Raw genomic sequence first — 17,515 nt, 5'->3', positions numbered from 1 at the left:
GCGCTCGTTGTGGAATGTGGCGCTCACTTCCGATCCGCTAGCTCTGGGCGACTCGACCTGGGACGCGACCCCGGCTTTTCCAGGCTTGGGGGAACACACTGGTGGGAGGGAGTGCTCATTTTCCCTGGCATCCCAGCCATGGCTTCGCTACGCACTGCCAGCCCCAGACTGAAGAACTACTTCAAGAAATATTACATTCCTCAGGTCTGCGAGGTACTGGAGGCACGTGGTGAATGGAGTTACCCTGGGTACCAATTGAAGCAAAATCCCAGATTCGGAGGTGGAATGAGGGGGGGAATGGGGGGTTGTGTGTGGCGGGGAGGTCCTTGAAATTATTTTATTTTATTTTTTTGGTTTTTGGGTCACACCCGGCAGTACTCAGGGGAAACTCCTGGCTCCATGCTCAGAAATTGCTCCTGGCAGGCACGGGGGACTATATGGGAAGCCGGATTCGAACTGATAACCTTCTGCATGAAAGGCAAACGTCTTACCCCCATGCACTAGTCCCCAAAACACTACTCATCTCTGATCATCCTTTCTTTCATTGTCTGAGAGGTTTTGTTTAGAGAGATCTGAATAGGGAGGCAGATTGAGTAGTCTTCAGAGTGAAAATTGCAAGTCAATGTCAAGGTAGTGGCGGTGTCTTCCCTGGCAGAGGTTTGCCTCCTGGTGATGTTGTAGACAATTGTGGTCATTTCTGTAGATGCTCAATGGTTCAGGGGTGTATGGGCAATACCCATTTTCAGAGGCCTGAGCCAAGTCATTATGCCATTGTTCAGAATATACGGCCTAACTGCATCACAAAATTTGTGTTCCTATATCTGTTAGATAATAACTTGTTTGCATATGTAATGTTTTCCCATTTTAATGTGCCCATGCAAAAGAGGAACAATGCCACAGTGTATTATTGGTACCTCTGGGGAGCTGAGGGAACAAATCCAACAATCCCCTTAACTTGGTTCTAACATAAATTCTAAAGCGAAAGACTCTTCTACCATAATTCCTTGTTAGACAGATCACAAAGATAGAAAAACAAACAAAAACAGTGGGCACAATTGTCACTGTATAAGAGGATATTCAATAAGAATTATAGCGGTTAAAAAGAATACATCTAGGATATTCATATATGCATGTCCCTTTTACGTAATTAAAAATAGTCAGGAAGAGAGTGCTAAATCCTGGATGCCACTTTGGTCTGTGATTTGGCGTGCTGGAGTCTGCAAAATGACTCCTTGCAGTTCCATATGGGAAAATGCCTTTGAGTGGGAACTAATCACAAATCTAGTATGGTAGCAACCACAGTTACACAATGAAGAAAGGGAGAGGATAGGCAGCTGCTGAGAGTAGATAAGTAGGAACAGAGTACTGATTTTTTTTCAGCCTGAGAGTCTATTTCTTCACTTTGGTAGCTGGTTGGTAGCTAACTTGGGTGAGAATAATAATGTGCTTCATGGGGAACCAAGAATTGGGGGGTAAAAACGGTTAAATGTGGGGTAACAGGTGGTGGGGGTGAGGGAGAAAAGAACTGAAAATGAGCTTCTGGGTGGTGAGCCAAGGCAGGAAGGAAAGTATACAACATAGACATTCTATATATGACAAACAGATTAAACCCAATGATATCCAAATAATTGTCCATACATTCCTCCCCCGTGCGGTTTCAGAATGGACAGAGGTAGGAAGGAAAGTTGTCTACAACTCTTGTGCTCTTGAGCTGCCATTCCTCAGGCTGGCAAACACTCCTGGCTCCCAGGAAGGAAAGAGATCCTTCAAGAGCTGGAAGCCTGGAAGTTCACCAACCCCACCCAAACCCTCCCTCCTGAGCCGGGTGGGAAATGGGGAGAGCCTGGGGTCTCCTTTAAACTGCTTATTGGGACCCACCATACTGGCCCCCTGGGCATGTGACCCAGGAGTAGCCCTGGAGTTTCGGAGGAAGGAGGTGGAAGAGTGCTGGGGTGACCCAGGCCCCGCACCCCTCCTAGGCCTGGTTAAAAAGGCCTTTGGCATGGTGGAAGCCTGCCATTCCCCAGTCTGGCAAACACTCTCAGCTCCCAGGAACTATATATATAATTTTAATTCAGGAAATATATTTTAGAAATTCTAAGTTTTAAAAAGTCTATTTGAAGCCTGTTCCTAGATAGACTTGTAGGAAAAATGAGCATTTTCTTCGAAACCTCACTCTCATAATTGTTATCGTTTCTTTCCCTAACATCTCCAAGCTACCCTTCAGAAACCATAATGAATCTATTGCTAAGAGATATTCCTTACAAAGGATATTTGTGAGTTTTGTTGTTGTGTTTTTGTTTTGGAGCCACACCTGGCAGTGTTTAGGAGTTACTCCTGGCTCTATACTCAGGAATTACTCCTAGTAGACTCTAGGAATCATATGGGATGTGGGATTATGGAATAGAATCTGAGTTGGTTGCCTGCAGGGCAAATGCCTTACCCACTGTACTATTTCTTTGGCCCCAGGATATTTGTTTTATGGAGTATCATTGTGAGGGAGCTCATACAATGAAACTGTACTGGTGAAAATTTATTTATTTAGGGTTTGGGGGGGCCATACCCAGCAGTGCTCAAGGGTTAATTTACCTCTGCACTCCAGAATCACTCTTGGTACCCTTGAAGGACTATATGGGATGACTGGGATTGAACCTTAGTTATCTGTGTGCAAGGCAAGCACCTTATCCACTGTACTATATCTGACCCTCCTGATAGAATTTCTCTCTCAATTTTTTACGAGGCTGAAATCAAACAATATTTACAAGTAATATGTCACACAGGGTCAAATACGGGCTAGCTAATAAGGTTATATCATCAATACTATATAATCAATAAATTCTTTAATTTAATTACTGTGAGATAACAGTTACAAAGTTGTTTCAGGCATCCAATGTACAATACCCCTCACCAATGCACATTTTCTGACACCAATGTCCCCAGTTCCCCCCCCCCCCGCCCTCTCCCCTGCCTGCCTCTGTGGCAGATATTTTTCTTCTCTTTCTCTTCCTTTTTTCCTTTTAGACACTGTGTTTTGCAATATTGTTTCTGAAAGGGTATCATGCATATCACTTTATATCCTTTCCGTACCCAGTTCTTGTCCAGAGTGATAATTTCCAACTATGATTATCATAGTGGTCCCTTATCAGCCCTATGCACTCCCCTGCTATTTGTGGGAAGCGTCCTATCATGGACTGAGGTCCTTCTGGCCTTCATCTCTATTATCTTTAGATATTAACACCATACTATCTTTTTGGGGGGAGGGACACCCATGACACTCAGGCATTACTCCTGACTCTACTCTCAGAAAGCACTACTGACAGGCATGGGGAACCATATATATGGGATGGTGGGGATCAAACCTGGTTCATCTGCATGCAAGGCAAATGCTTACCCTCTGTACTCTGGCTCATTTTTTTATATTTCACAAATGAGTGAGATTATTCTATGTCTATCCCTCTCCTTCTGACTAATTTAGCTCAACATAATAGTCTTCATATCCACTCATGCATAAGCATGACTTCGTTTTTCTAACAGTTGTTCACCTACACTATATTAAATATGTATATCTAGTTATTAGATCTGATAGTAAAAGAGTATATTTTTCAAGTTATTTATGTAGGTTTTAGTTTATCTTGGAAAAGATAATGACACCAAATATCACCAGAAGAGGGCGATATTGGTTACAAATCATGGTTTTTGCTTAGTTTTTGTTTTGGGGCCACACCCATCAGTGGTGCTCTGAACTCCCTCTACGCTTAGGTATCGATCATTCTGTCTAATTTCTGGGGACCATATATGGTGCACAAAGAAGAGGGCATTTAAACTCAGGGTCTGAAAGGCAAATAACAGGGTTTGAAAGGCAAATAAATGTTTTAATCACCTTACTTTCTCTCTAGTTTCCCAAATGATTTTTATGCCAAATTTCCTATTTTTATTGCAGTTTTTAAATTTTCATTCAAATTTTAAATGTTTTACTTTTTAAATATATTTTAAAATAAAAAATTCTAAATAAAAGTATATATTTAAAATAAAACATTTTCTTTGGGCGGGTCACCCGGCTAGTGCTCAGGGGTTACACCTAGTTTTGCACTCCTGGCAGGCTCAAGGACCATATGGGATAGTGGAGATAGAACCCGGATCAGCTGCATGCAAGACAAATACCCTACCCACTGTGCTATTGTTCTGGTCCCAAATTTTAATGCTTTAATGCTTCTTTAGAAATGGTTTCCAACAGGCAGTGCTCAGTGTTTACTCCTGGCTGTGTGTTCAAAAATCACTCTTGTAGGCTCAGGGGACCATAAGGGATGCTGGGGATCAAACCCTAGTAGGCTGTATGCAAGGCAAACACCCTATTTGCGGTGTTATCACTTCAGTCCCTATTGATTTCTTTTTTGAACAAAGATTCTTTTTAAGGATCTGGTTGCAGTACATACTTATTAGTTAAGAATCAGATATTACTAAACTTGGTAGCAAGAGACATCTGGATAGTTATGGGAGAGAGGAGCTAGTTCGCTGAACTTGAGATGAAAATGTTATGGCTTCTCCAAAGAGTAATAATCTGCTGAGTCAGTTTTTTCAGACTTCCTTGATTCACAGATGCAATTCCAGAAGCAAACTCATGGGACATTCAAACAAACAGAAAGCACATGGCTTATTATTTCTCTAGTAATGAGTTACCTATTTAAGATTTGACAGCTAGCTCATTGGGCCAGGCTCTTCACAGTATCATTTCCACTTATGAGAGGTTGCTAGAGGCAGCTGCTCCTCATCTTTCTGGTTAGCTGCTTCTCTCTAGGGATCTTTCTAAATGGCTGAGGCTAGCTGGTCCTTTCCTTTTTTTTTTTTTTTAATTTAATTTTACTGAAACCATTGTTATTTACAAAGTCCTTTTATTTTATGTCCATATTATTTTTTTTGTATTTTTTATCTTTATTTAAACACTGTGATTACATGACTATAGTTGGGTTTTAGTCACAAAAAGAACACCCCCCAGGCCCGGAGAGATAGCACAGCGGTGTTTGCCTTGCAAGCAGCCGATCCAGGACCTAAGGTGGTTGGTTCAAATCCCGGTGTCCCATATGGTCCCCCGTGCCTGCCAGGAGCTATTTCTGAGCAGACAGCCAGGAGTAACCCCTGAGCACCGCTGGGTGTGGCCCAAAAACCAAAAAAAAAAAAAAAAAAAAAAAAGAACACCCCCCCCCATCAGTGCAACATTCCCACCACCAATTCACCCCATATCCCTCCACTCACACCCCCTGCCTGTATTCAACACGGGCATTCTACTTCTCTCATTCATTAACGTTGTCATGATAGCTGTAGTGTTCTAACTGCACTCACCCCTCCTTGAGGTGAGCTTCATATCATGAGCCAGTCCTTCTGACCCTCATCTCTGAGCAATATTACAATAATGTCTTTTATTTTTCTTAAAAACCATAGATAAGTGAGACTACTCTGTGTCTCTCCTCCCTCCTCCATGTTCATCCATGTATAGGAAAATTTCATGACTTCATCTCTCCTGACAGCTGAATAATATTCCATTGTGTATATGTACCACCGTTTCTTTAGCCATTCATCTGTTGAAGGGCATCTTGGTTGTTTCCAGATTCTGGCTATTGTAAATAGTGCTGCTATGAATATAGGTGTGAGGAAGGGATTTTTGTATTTCGTTTTACAAAGTCCTTCATAGTTGGGTTTGGACATACAATGAATCAAGGCCAGTCTTACCACCAGTGTCCATCTCCCTCCCCCATTTTAAGTTCTTGATTATTGAATAAAATTATAAAATATAAAACAAAGTCCATATGTTGGGTAAGGCCAACTTAAGCATCGTGTTTTTTAAAATTTATTATTTTTTAATTGATTGATTGATTGATTTTTGAGCCACACCCAGCAGTGTTAAGGGGTTACTCCTGGCTCCTCACTCAGAAATCTCCCCTAGCAGACTGGGAGACCACATGGGATGCCAGGAATTGAACTGGGTCTCTCCCGGTTGGCCACATGGCAAGGCAAATGCCTTGCAAATGCTTTACCACTGCGCTATCTCTCAGGCCCTATAGATACCATGTTTCTAACCCCTCAGGCAGATGGGTCTGATGAAGAAGGGTAGCAGCAGAGAAATAAATCACAAGCAGTTAAAGTTTCATTGGAGCCAGCTTGCTTTTATTCCATGGCTTTGTCCACCATGTGCATTTCCTCATAACTGCTTCTTTGCTAAGCTTTCTCTGCCAAACAGCTTCTTTTGCTGTTCCTCTCTGCCTTTTTGCTTCTCCATATGCTGTTTTTCCTCTCTCTCTCTGTGTCTCTGTCTTTTTCTGTCTCTGTCTCTGTCTCACTCTCTTCTTTTTGCTGTTGCTTTTCATGTGTGTGTCTCTCTCTCTTCCCTCCCCCAAAACAGCACCTTTTATTCTTTAATTAAAACAGCCCCCATCCCAGGTGTGGGCAGGTCTGATCATCCAGGTGGGGTTAACAGCTCAAAAGAAGAGGGTAGGGAAACAGGAAATTGGGGACAGGATTACATTTATCTCTATGGCTTTGTAGTAGAGCTTCAAATTAGGTAATGAGATACCTTACTGTTTCTTGTTTTTCAGAATGGATTTGGCTATCCTAGGTTTTTGATGGTTCCACACAAACATTGATTGTTCTAAGCCCTTGAAGAATGTTGCCTGAATTTGAATAGGGATTACATTGAATCTATATATTAGTTCAGGTAAATTGTTCATTTCTGACAGTATTTTAAATGGGATAGATTTGTTGACCTCTTTCTCCTCTGAGTCTTTATTTGTATAAAGCAGTGCTTCTCAATTATTTTCTGTCATCCCCCTTAGGAAGAAGAAAACATTTTTGTGACCCCCCCCCCCGCGCGACTGTAAATCTTTATTTAAAAAAAACTTTAACCTGCAAAACAAAATATATAAAATAATTTGAGCTGATTTTTGAATCAGAGGTGATTCTGGATTAATGGCTACAATGAGCACGTTTTGCAATGCAAAGCTTTTCGAAGCAGAGTTTGAAGCAGGACACAGCAACTCTCAGTTCCAGAGACATACAGAGACATAAACACGGGCGTAGCTTGTTATGACAGTGTTTGCAGAGGTCAAACATGTCCCCCTTTACAGAGCCTCACGCCCCCTCCCCGGGGGTGGGGCGCCCCACTATTTGAGAAGCACTGGTATAAAGGAATGCAACTGTCTTTTATGTATTGACTTTGTAGCCAGCCACTTTGCTGTATTGGTTTATTGTTTCTAGGAGTTTCTTTTCTAGACTCTTTAAGGCAGGGTTCTCAAACTCGCGGCTCTCCGTACAACATTTTGTGGCCCGCGGCCAGCCTTCAAATATCGCAGTATTCGCGATTATTTGCTTACCGAATAATCGCAATAAAAATCGCATTAATAAGAAAAAATCGCATTAAACATTCGCATACCCCGAGCAGTTCCGTTCAGGGTATGCAAATGTTTAATGCGATTTTTTTGCAATTTTTTTCTTACTAATGCGATTTTTTATTGTGAATATTCAGTAAGCGAAATCCCTTATGTGGCCCTGCCTTACCCTGACTTTGCCTCCTGCGGCCCCCAGGTAAATTGAGTTTGAGACCCCTGCTTTAAGGTCTTTGATGTATATCATCATGTCATTTGTAATTATAGATAGTCTAACTTCTTTTTCAATCTGGATTCCTTTGATTTCCCTCTTGTCTGATTGCTGTTTCTAGGACTTCTAATACTATGTTGAATGAGAGTGGAGACAGTGGAATCCTTCCCTAGTGCCTGACCTTAGTGGAAATGCTTTCAGTTTTTCACCATTAAGAATAATGTTGGCTCACAAAAAATGAGAACAGGCAGTGCTGGCGGGGATGTGGAGAGAAAGGAACTCTTTTTCAGTGCTGGTGGGAATGCCCTCTAGTCCAACCTTTATGGAAAGCGATATGGAGACTTGTCCAAAAACTGGAAATTGAGCTCCCATACGATCCAGCTATACCACTTCTAAGAATATACCCTTGGAACACAAAAATACAATACAAAAATTCCTTCCTTACACCTTTATTTATTGCAGCACTATTTACGATAGCCAGAATCTGGAAACAACCAAGATGCCCTTCAACAAATGAATGGCTAAAGAAACTGTGGTACATATACACAATGGAATATTATGCAGCCGTCAGGAGAACTGAAGTAATGAAATTTTCCTATACATGGATGTACTTGGAATCTATTATGCTGAGTGCAATAAATCAGAGGGAGGGAGAGAGACTCAAAATAGTCTCACTCATCTATGGGTTTTAAGGGAAAAAAAAGACATTTTTGCAATAATTCTCAGAGACAAAAGAGAGGAGGGCTGGAAGGTCCAGCTCAGGACATGAAGCTAACCACAAAGAGTGATTAGTGCAGTTAGAGAAATAACTACATTGAGAGCTATCATAACAATGTGAATGAATGACTGAAGTAGAGTACAGGTGGGGGTGGGGTGGAGAGGAGGGAGATTTGGGACATTGGTGATGGGAATGTTGCACTGGTGAAGGGGGAATGTTCTTTACATGACTGAAATCCAACTACAATCATATTTGTAATCAATGTGCTTAAATAAAGATATTAATTAAAAAAAGAATAATGTTGGCAGGGACCGGAGCTATAGCATAACAGTAGGGCATTTGCCTTGTATGCTACTGATGCAGGATGGACATGGGATTGATCCCCGGTGTCCCATATGGTCTCCTGCCAGGAGCATTTTCTGAGTGCATAGCCAGGAGTAACCCCTGAGCATCACCGAGTATGGCCCAAAAAAACAAATCAAAACAAAACAATAATGTTGGCTGAGAGCTTTTTATAGATCAGCTGGTTCTTTTCTATAATAGCATCCTTCAAGAGAAAGAGAGAGAAGAAAGAGAAAATGGAGGGAGAGAGGGATGAAGGAGGAAGGGAGATAGGGAAAGACGAAGGTGATGGCTCATGGGAGGGAGAGAAGGGGGGGTTAGTGGAGGTAGGAAAGGGAGGGGAGGAGAGGAGAGTGGTAGGGGTGAAAGAGTTTCAAGAATAAAAAATTGGCATCCCCTACTTTAATATCAGTAAGACAGGGAAGTTCCTTACTGTTCAATGTTTTGTCTGCTTTGATTTTGGGGCCATACCTTGCAGTGTTTAGGGATTATTTCTGGTTCTGCACTCAAGAATCACTCCTGGGGTTCTTGGGGGACCATATGTGATGCTAGGATTGAATCCTGGTTAGCTGCATTCAAGGCAAGTACCCTATTTGCTTGTATGATCTCTCTGCCCCCTTATATTCAAGATTTTTTGGGGGGCCACACCCAGTGACACTCCTGACTGTGTACTCTGAATAGCTCCTGGCTTGGGGGACCATATGGGATGCCGGGGATTGAATTGTCCGTCCTAGGTTAGCGCGCACAAAGCAGAAGCCTTACCACTTTTGCCACTGCTCTGGCCCCAGAGATTTTTGTTTTCTTATTTGGGGGCTGCACCCAGCGATGCTCAGGGGTTACTCCTGTCAGCATCATGTCAGTGGTCAGAGGACCATATGGGATGCTAGGGAATAAATCTGTTCAGCCCCTCATGTTCAGTTCTTTTCTGTTATTTTTTGGTTTTTTTTTGTTGCCGTGTTGGGGATCTCTCTGGGGACTACACTCTGACCTCCTGTATGCAAAGCATAACAATGCACTTTTAAAAACAATCTCTTTGTAAATAAAAAACAAGGTATGGAACTCTGTATCATTTTACTGTTTATGTAAAATATTTCCAGATACATAATGTGAAAAAGCAACTTTCAAGTTCTTGGGGAAATGACACATATTCACAATATGTGTGTAGACATGAATGGGACAAGAAAATGTCCTCTCAAAGCCAAGATTGTCCTTTATGGCATCTTGGAAGCAAACTTAATTGTTACTCTCATTTATGTGTATTGCTCTTCTCAGGGTTTGATCCTCTTTAGCTGTTCTTGGTGTTGAATTTGGACTCTTAGCTTTTCTAGTTCTAATAGACAGTTACTGCCTTGCCTTTTTATTTTTCCTGCTGGCCACACCCAGCAAAGTTTCTTGCTCTGCATTCATTTGGGGCCATATGGGCTGCCGAGAATCTAACTCTGGGAATCCAGCACAATCTAATTACTGTGTGCAGGGCAGGCACCTCCCCCCCCTGCCCCTCCCCATATCATTCCAGTCCCACTCCCTTGTTTTTTATATTTAAATGATTGACCTGTCAAGTTCTCTTTTTCAGTCATTTCCCTCAAATTCATTTGTCTTGTTCTTTCATTAGACAGCATATAAAATACTTCTTTGTCTGTTTTTCTTCTCTCCTCATTTGATTGGTGCAGTTTAATACTTTTGAATTTTTCTCTTTGTCTATATATTTTTCTCTAATGGAGGAGATGATGGTGAGATGGTTTAAAATAATATTGTGCTGCAGGGATAGCTCAACGGTTGGTTAAGTACATGCTTTGCATGCAGAAGCCCAAATTTAATTGAATGCACCCCATGATCCCTTGAGCAGCACTGAAAGTAACCCTCAAGCATGGAAATGGGGGCAGCCCCTCTGATAGTGACCAAAATCTATCAACAACAACAACAACAAAGTAAATAATACCATATTTTTACACCATTACTTTCTACTGAGTACCTATTTTGTGCTAGACACTATTCAAAGTACTTTATATATATACTAATTTACTTAACTCTTTCGATAGCTATATGGCATAAATGAAAGTTTTTTTACTGTTCCATGTATAATTAAGAAAATAGAAATCAAGAAATTATTGAGTAGGGGCTGGCATGATACTACCTACAGAGTGGATAGGATGTTTGCTTGTATATCTTGAGATTCTAACCTCAGCATTCCATTGTCCCCTGAGCCTACCAGGAGTGACTCTGCATGCAAAGCCAGGAGTAACCCCTGAGCACTGCCAGGGGTGGCCCCAAAACAAATAAATAAAGAAGTCATTGGTCAGACTAGATTGCAGATCCAGGGTTTAAAGAGAGTGGACTTTCCTGAACTAATCTTTCCTGAGAGATGAGTAGTGGAAAGGAACAGAAGCAACTGTCTTAGAGAAGCTCTTGTTTGTCATCAGCACCCAGACATCCTGCAGGATATTTGAGAAGTATCGTGGACTGAGATTATGGAAGTAGAGCCAAATAGAGGATCACACAATTGTTTTTTGGATTCAGAATTTGGGGACGGGTGTTCCTTGCTTATAAAAACATTTTACTATGAACTAATAAAGTTCTTAGCCTTTTCTAGGTTAGGAGTAATGAAGTTCTGTGGCTGTGACTCAATAGCTGAATGAACACTTGACATGTATGCATGAGACCCTAGGCCTTTTCCTGGTATCATAAAAAATGAATTCCTCTCTTAAGAAACAATAATTAGGGGCCGGAGAGATAGCATGGAGGTAAGGCGTTTGCCTTTCATGCAGGAGGTCATCGGTTCGAATCCCGGCGCCCCATATGGTCCCCTGTGCCTGCCAGGAGCAATTTCTGAGCCTGGAGCCAGGAATAACCCCTGAGCACTGCCAGGTGTGACCCAAAAACCAAAAAAAAAAAAAAGAAACAATAATTATGGGGCCGGAGAGATAGCATGGAGGTAAGGCGTTTGCCTCTCATGCAGGAGGTCATCGGTTCGAATCCCGGCGTCCCATATATGGTCCTCCCGTGCCTGCCAGGAGCAATTTCTGAGCCTGGAGCCAGGAATAACCCCTGAGCACTGCCGGGTGTGACCCAAAAACCACAAAAAAAAAAAAAAAAAAAAAAAAGAAACAATAATTATAATGATAACAGCAACAATAATAAAGGATTACTTATTTATGTTTTTGAGCATCAAATGTTTATCTTGTGGGAATGTTTGCAAAGTTCATTATTGTTTAGTAAAAACAAGGGATGAATCTGGTGAGAAGGCTTAAAGCATAGGCATCCTTGCTTTGCTTGCTTTAGATGTGATTGTATCATTGCTACCACAGGCTCCCCTAAGCATTTCCAGGAGTGACCCCATAAATGGGCCCTGAGCACTGCAGGTATAAACTCCCCCACCCCAAATGAAAACAAAAGAACCACAAACTACCAAGTTAGTGGATTTGTAATTGCTGTTCATTGTGCTTCCTTTTTTGTTTTGTTTTGTTTTGTTTGTTTTTCGGGCCACAGCCGTTTGATGCTCAGGTGTTACTCCTGGCTAAACGTTCAGAAATTGCCCCTGGCTTGGGGGGACCATATGGGACGCCGGGGGATGGAACCGTGGTCCTTCCTTGACTAGCGCTTGCAAGGCAGACACCTTACCTCTAGCGCCACCTCGTCGGTCCCTCATTGTGCTTTCTTATTGTCATTAGTTATGTACTGTTTAAAACTAATGTATAAAAATTCTATTTTAATTTACCAATAGGAAAATATGAATTTTTTGGGGGGGGGAGGAGAGGGGAATCTTACTAGAGGTGCTTAGGGGACCCAGGGGGCTTATCAGTACTTTTTCCCCCCACCCCCCACCCCTCAGCCAGTGATTCATTGTAGGAGCTTGAGGATTTGATGCAACTTGTGCCCTGTAGTATCAGGGATACGGGGCCATGTAGCAGTGCTGGGTGAACAGATTTTCCTTTAGGCCAAAAGTGAACATTTGAACTATACCAGTTCCATATGTCTTTATTAGCATTCTAGAGGCTTAATTTGACTTCTTCCTAAAAACATTTCATTAAGATTAGTTTTCCGATCTGTGGAGCTTAGAATTCAAGGAAATAAATATTTGAAAATAAGACAACTTCATCTTTCTGATTTCCATATATATATATAAATATACATACATATGTATATATTTTGATTTTGGGCCACACCCAGTGATGCTCAGGCTATATACTACTGGCTATACGCTCAGAAATCACACTGCACTTGGGGGACAATATGGGACACCGGGGATCCAACTGAGGTCCATCCTGGGTCAGCCACGTGCAAGGCAAATGTGCTACCACTGTGCTATCCCTCCGACCCATCCATATATGTTTTGTTAAACATTATGTTAGTTTTGAAGTTATTTGTTTTTTAACTACATGGACTGTGCTACTCTTCAAAAATAAAAAAAAAAAGAATTGAATATAGTATACTTTGAAAAGACTTAAGGAATTCACAGTAGATATTACCTATAGATTTTTTTTTAATCCGTTTGTTTTTTTTTTTTGTTTTTGGGTCACATTCATCAGTGCTCAGGGGTTACTCCTGGCAGGTTCGGGGGACCATATGGGATGCCGGGATTTGAACCTCCATCCTTCTGCATGCAAGGCAAATGCCCTACCTCCATGCTATCTCTCTGGTCTAGTGATAGATTTTCTTAATCATTCTTTCATGGTTGAAGAACTTTTTACTTTAGAAAGAAATTTCACATACTTAAAAAGGTAGAAACCATTTCTTTAAATTATTACAATTATGTCTTCAATTTGACTATAAAGAATTTATTGTTTGCCTCAGAGTGATAGTTTAATGGACTTAACACATATGCTTTGCATGTGTGAAGCTCAAATTTAATTCCTGGCACTACATGGCCCCCTGAGTGCTGTACCAAAACAAAACAAAATAAAACAGAACTGAAGAGCTTTTTAAAATTTTAATTATCTTTAAGCAGAACAGAAGAACTTTTATTCCTACCTAATGCAGATACTATGCAGCAAACCTCAATTGGATTTCTTTAAATTTTTATTTTAATTTTAGACACTTTGGTTTACAGTGCTGTAAATTATAGGGCTTCATGCTTAATGTGTTCAGTATTACTTTCAGCACTTTACTAGTGTCTCCTTCCCTCTACCATTGTCTTAGTGAAGCCCCTCTTCAATGCCCCCATCCCTCCCATTGTAAGCTTCTTAATGAAGACCAGTCTCAGTTTCTGTTGACTTTGGGCATTGTTTTTCCCCTATTATTTTTATATCCCACATATGAGATAGATTATTCTGTGTCTGTCCCTCCTTTTCGGACTAACTTGACTTAGCATGATACTCTAGTCTAGATCTATCCACATGGCAGCAAATTTCATGATTCTATCTTTTCTTTTTGGCCAGGGGGAACTATGCCCAGCAATGTTCAGGAATTGCTCTTGGCTCTGCTCAGGGATCACTCCTGGTAGAGCTGGAGGACCATATAGGATGCAGGGCATTGAATCCTGGTCAGAAGAAGTCAAGATAGCTCACCCTACAAGTTGTACTATTGCTCTGACACCAAATTTCATCTTTTTTTTTTTAAAAGCTGAGTAGTATTCCATTGTATAATATAAAAAGAAAACATAGTTTCTTTTTAAAAGTGGATAGTACTTTTTCAAGCCCCCTTTTAACAGTGGAAGGTACATTTTCAAGCTCCTACACACATATACTCTCTCTCTGTAATTTTTCTAAATTTTTTTCAGTGAAATCTTTTTTGCCTGCTGAAGAAAAAGTGGAAGGTAAAGTATCAGTCTGTTTGAATTTAGCAAAATATTCACATTGAATATAGAAGAATTACTATAAAATATGTTTCACTTCAAATCTGCCAATTATTTAACTTTGTAATTATGTGAAGTTTGTAAAGTTATGCAAATCCAAAAATATTTATTATTTCCTTTTTTTCCCAGGCTCTGTTATGTGGTTTACTTATTAACTGTCCTGATGATCCATTGAAATATTTAGAGGCAATGATCATTTTTATTAAGGAAAATGGTCTCCAAAATCTCCTTTGGTGAGTATTTCTTGATTTATAGTTGGGAGATATTTTTTTTGAAGCCAAACCACTTATTGTGTAATACCAACATAAGGCCTTGCTAATGAATGCTTCTGATCTTAAGCTTTGAAAGAAGCCTTTACTGGCTTTTAAGTCTTTATTCAAATAATTCAATAGGAACAATTTGTTCACTGGTTCTCAAATTGGGAAATATAGTGTGTTCTCATCAAGAAGATGAACTCATTGGGCTGTCGGAAATGAGAAAAGGAAGGTATTCCCTCTTCGTGAGCAAATCTTAAAGGTCAGAATTTAAAAAAGCCCTTCAGTTCATTCTGATATACTCCTCCCAAAGGAAATTATCTCAATTTAACGATGAACTACTATGAAATGAGTGAATTTCTGACTGTATTCTATGATTTTTTATCAAAGGGATATGTGCATCGATCCATTATTAAAACCAACAATTCGGAAATTATCTGAAACTTACATGGAACAGCTTTTTGGACTGGACGATCAACTGGTAAATCAAGATTCTGAAATTTACCTTAAGTCTTGATGGAAGCTCTGGAATAGATTTCAGCTTTTTTTTTTTTTTTTATTTATTTAAAGAAAATATATCACATAGTTGACACAATTGATCATAATACATTTGTTTCAGGAAGAACAAAGGCAAAGTTATTAAAAATAGAAAGAAAAACTAAAGAGATGAAAGAGAAAGGAAAGAAGAAAAAGTATATTTTTGAAAATTATTGAATTACCAATGAACTCATTAAAACTCTAGCTGAAGGTTTAGTAAGCTCTTCTTTTTTTTTTTCCCCTAAGGGTAAGAGTTAAAGAAGCGGGCCGGGAGAGATAGCACAGTGGCGTTTGCCTTGCAAGCAGCCGATCCAGGACCAAAGGTGGTTGGTTCGAATCCCGGTGTCCCATATGGTCCCCCGTGCCTGCCAGGAGCTATTTCTGAGCAGATAGCCAGGAGTAACCCCTGAGCACTGCCGGGTGTGGCCCAAAAAACCAAAAAAAAAAAAAAAAAAAAAAAAAAAAAAAAAAAAAAGTACAGTAAAAATGGTGTTAGTGGGCCCGGAGAGATAGCACAGTGGCATTTACCCTGCAAGCAGCCGATCCAGGACCAAAGGTGGTTGGTTCGAATCCCGGTGTCCCATATGGTCCCCCCCGTGCCTGCCAGGAGCTATTTCTGAGCAGACAGCCAGGAGTCACCCCGAGCGTCGCCGGGTGTGGCCCAAAAACCAAAAAAAAAAAAAAAAGAAAAAAATGGTGTTAGTGGCAATTGTAATGGTTTGCATAAGCCCAGCAAAATATTGGGGAAATGGAAAGGAAAAGCCTTGGCCTAACCATGAGGAGACCGTACTCCTGAAGTTTTCTGGCATAAGACCAGCTCTGGGCTCCAGGCATACTATTGTCCAACCCCTAAGTCATTCTCTGTGGTACCAGTAAAAAATTTTTTTATACAATATCTGTTGTTGGTGTCAGGTTTCTGTAGTTAAAAATCCTGGATTATGTGCATACCCTACATTGAAGTCAGGGTGATGTGGAGCGTCCTCTAGTTTCACCTCACAATTAGAGGGCAATGCAGAGAGCCCTGCCCTCAAAGCAAGTTGTTGTTGTTGTTGTTGTTAAGTCTTCTGGGTGTTAAGGGAACCCTCTTTGGAGTAAGTCGATGCCAGGGCAGCAGTAGGGTCTTCCCTGGTAAAGGTTTGCTTCTGGGTAATGTTATAGACAGCCGTGGTTGTTTCGTAGATGGTATCCCTGGTTCAGGGGTGAATGGACAATGCCTGTTCTTCTGAGACCTAAGCCAGGTCATTATGACAATGTTCAAGGTGTAAGGCCCCACTGCCTTACAAGATTTGTGTGTTCCTATCTCTATTAGATAAGAACTTGTTTGTATGTAAAGTATTTTCCCATTTTAATGTGCCTATGCAAAAGAGGAGCAATGCCACAAGGTATTATTGATGCATATGGGGTCAAGGAAACAAGTCCAACAATCTCCGTAACTTGGTTCTAATATAAACTCTAAACCTAGGGACTCTTCTACCAGAATTCCTTATTGAACAGATCACAAAGAAAAGAACAAAACAAAATAGTGGGAGAACTTGTCACTATATAAGAGAATATTCAGTAATGGTTATAGCTGTTAAGGGAATACATATAAGATATTCAAAGGATATATACATGTCCTTTTTATGTCTTTTGAAGTAGTTGGGGGGATGTTAAATTCGGTGCACCACTTTGGTCTGTGATTGGGCCTATGCAGTCTGATAAATGGCTCACAATAGTCCCGTGAGGTGCGACTTCTCAGAAACCGAGTCTCTTAGCAAGCAAAGGTCCACAATGAAGGAAGGAGGAGGAAAGGAGGCCTTTGAGAGTAGATTAATAGCAACAGTAGCTTGGGATCTTCTCAAGCGGAGAGTCTATCTTATTACTTAGGGTGCTGTTTGGCAGCTGGCTTTGTGTGGGGATAATGATCTGCTTCTTGAGGAGCCGAGAACTAAGGGTAAAAAGGGTTAAATGTGGGGGTAACGGTGGTTGGGGGTAAGAGGATAAAGGACTAGAAATGAGATCGAAGGGTGGTGGGCCAAGGGGGAAAGGACAGAATATAACAGATATTCTGCATATTGTAAACATACATTAATCCCTAGGAAATCCTACTAACTATCTATGCTATAGGTTGCGCCCCACGCAGTTTTGAAAATGGAGAATGGTGAGGAAAAAATGTTGCCAGTGACTGCCTCCATCCCGCTCCTCTTGTGCGGGGTGGGGGTTGGTGAAGGCCTGGGGTTCCCTTTAGACTCCTCCCCAGCATCCACCTCCTTGGCCCCTGGGCTGGCACCCAGGGAAGACCCTGGAGTC

General features: G+C 41.0%; 1 protein-coding gene across 1 annotated transcript in view; it reads left to right on the top strand.

The window, feature by feature from the left end:
• The first annotated feature begins 138 nt into the window (after nt 1–138).
• FBXL13 (F-box and leucine rich repeat protein 13) overlaps nt 139–17,515 on the top strand; it is a 197,175-nt gene continuing 179,798 nt past the window's right edge. The window contains exons 1-3 of the mRNA XM_049777449.1: nt 139–213; nt 14,565–14,668; nt 15,080–15,170. Of these exons, the coding sequence (XP_049633406.1) occupies nt 139–213; nt 14,565–14,668; nt 15,080–15,170 (270 nt within the window). The remainder of the gene's footprint in view (nt 214–14,564; nt 14,669–15,079; nt 15,171–17,515) is intronic.

Source organism: Suncus etruscus, chromosome 1, assembly GCF_024139225.1.
Source record: "Suncus etruscus isolate mSunEtr1 chromosome 1, mSunEtr1.pri.cur, whole genome shotgun sequence".
NCBI classification, from domain to species: Eukaryota; Metazoa; Chordata; class Mammalia; order Eulipotyphla; family Soricidae; genus Suncus; species Suncus etruscus.
Note: the sequence above shows the minus strand (reverse complement) of the source record. Positions and strands in the feature narration are given on the sequence as shown.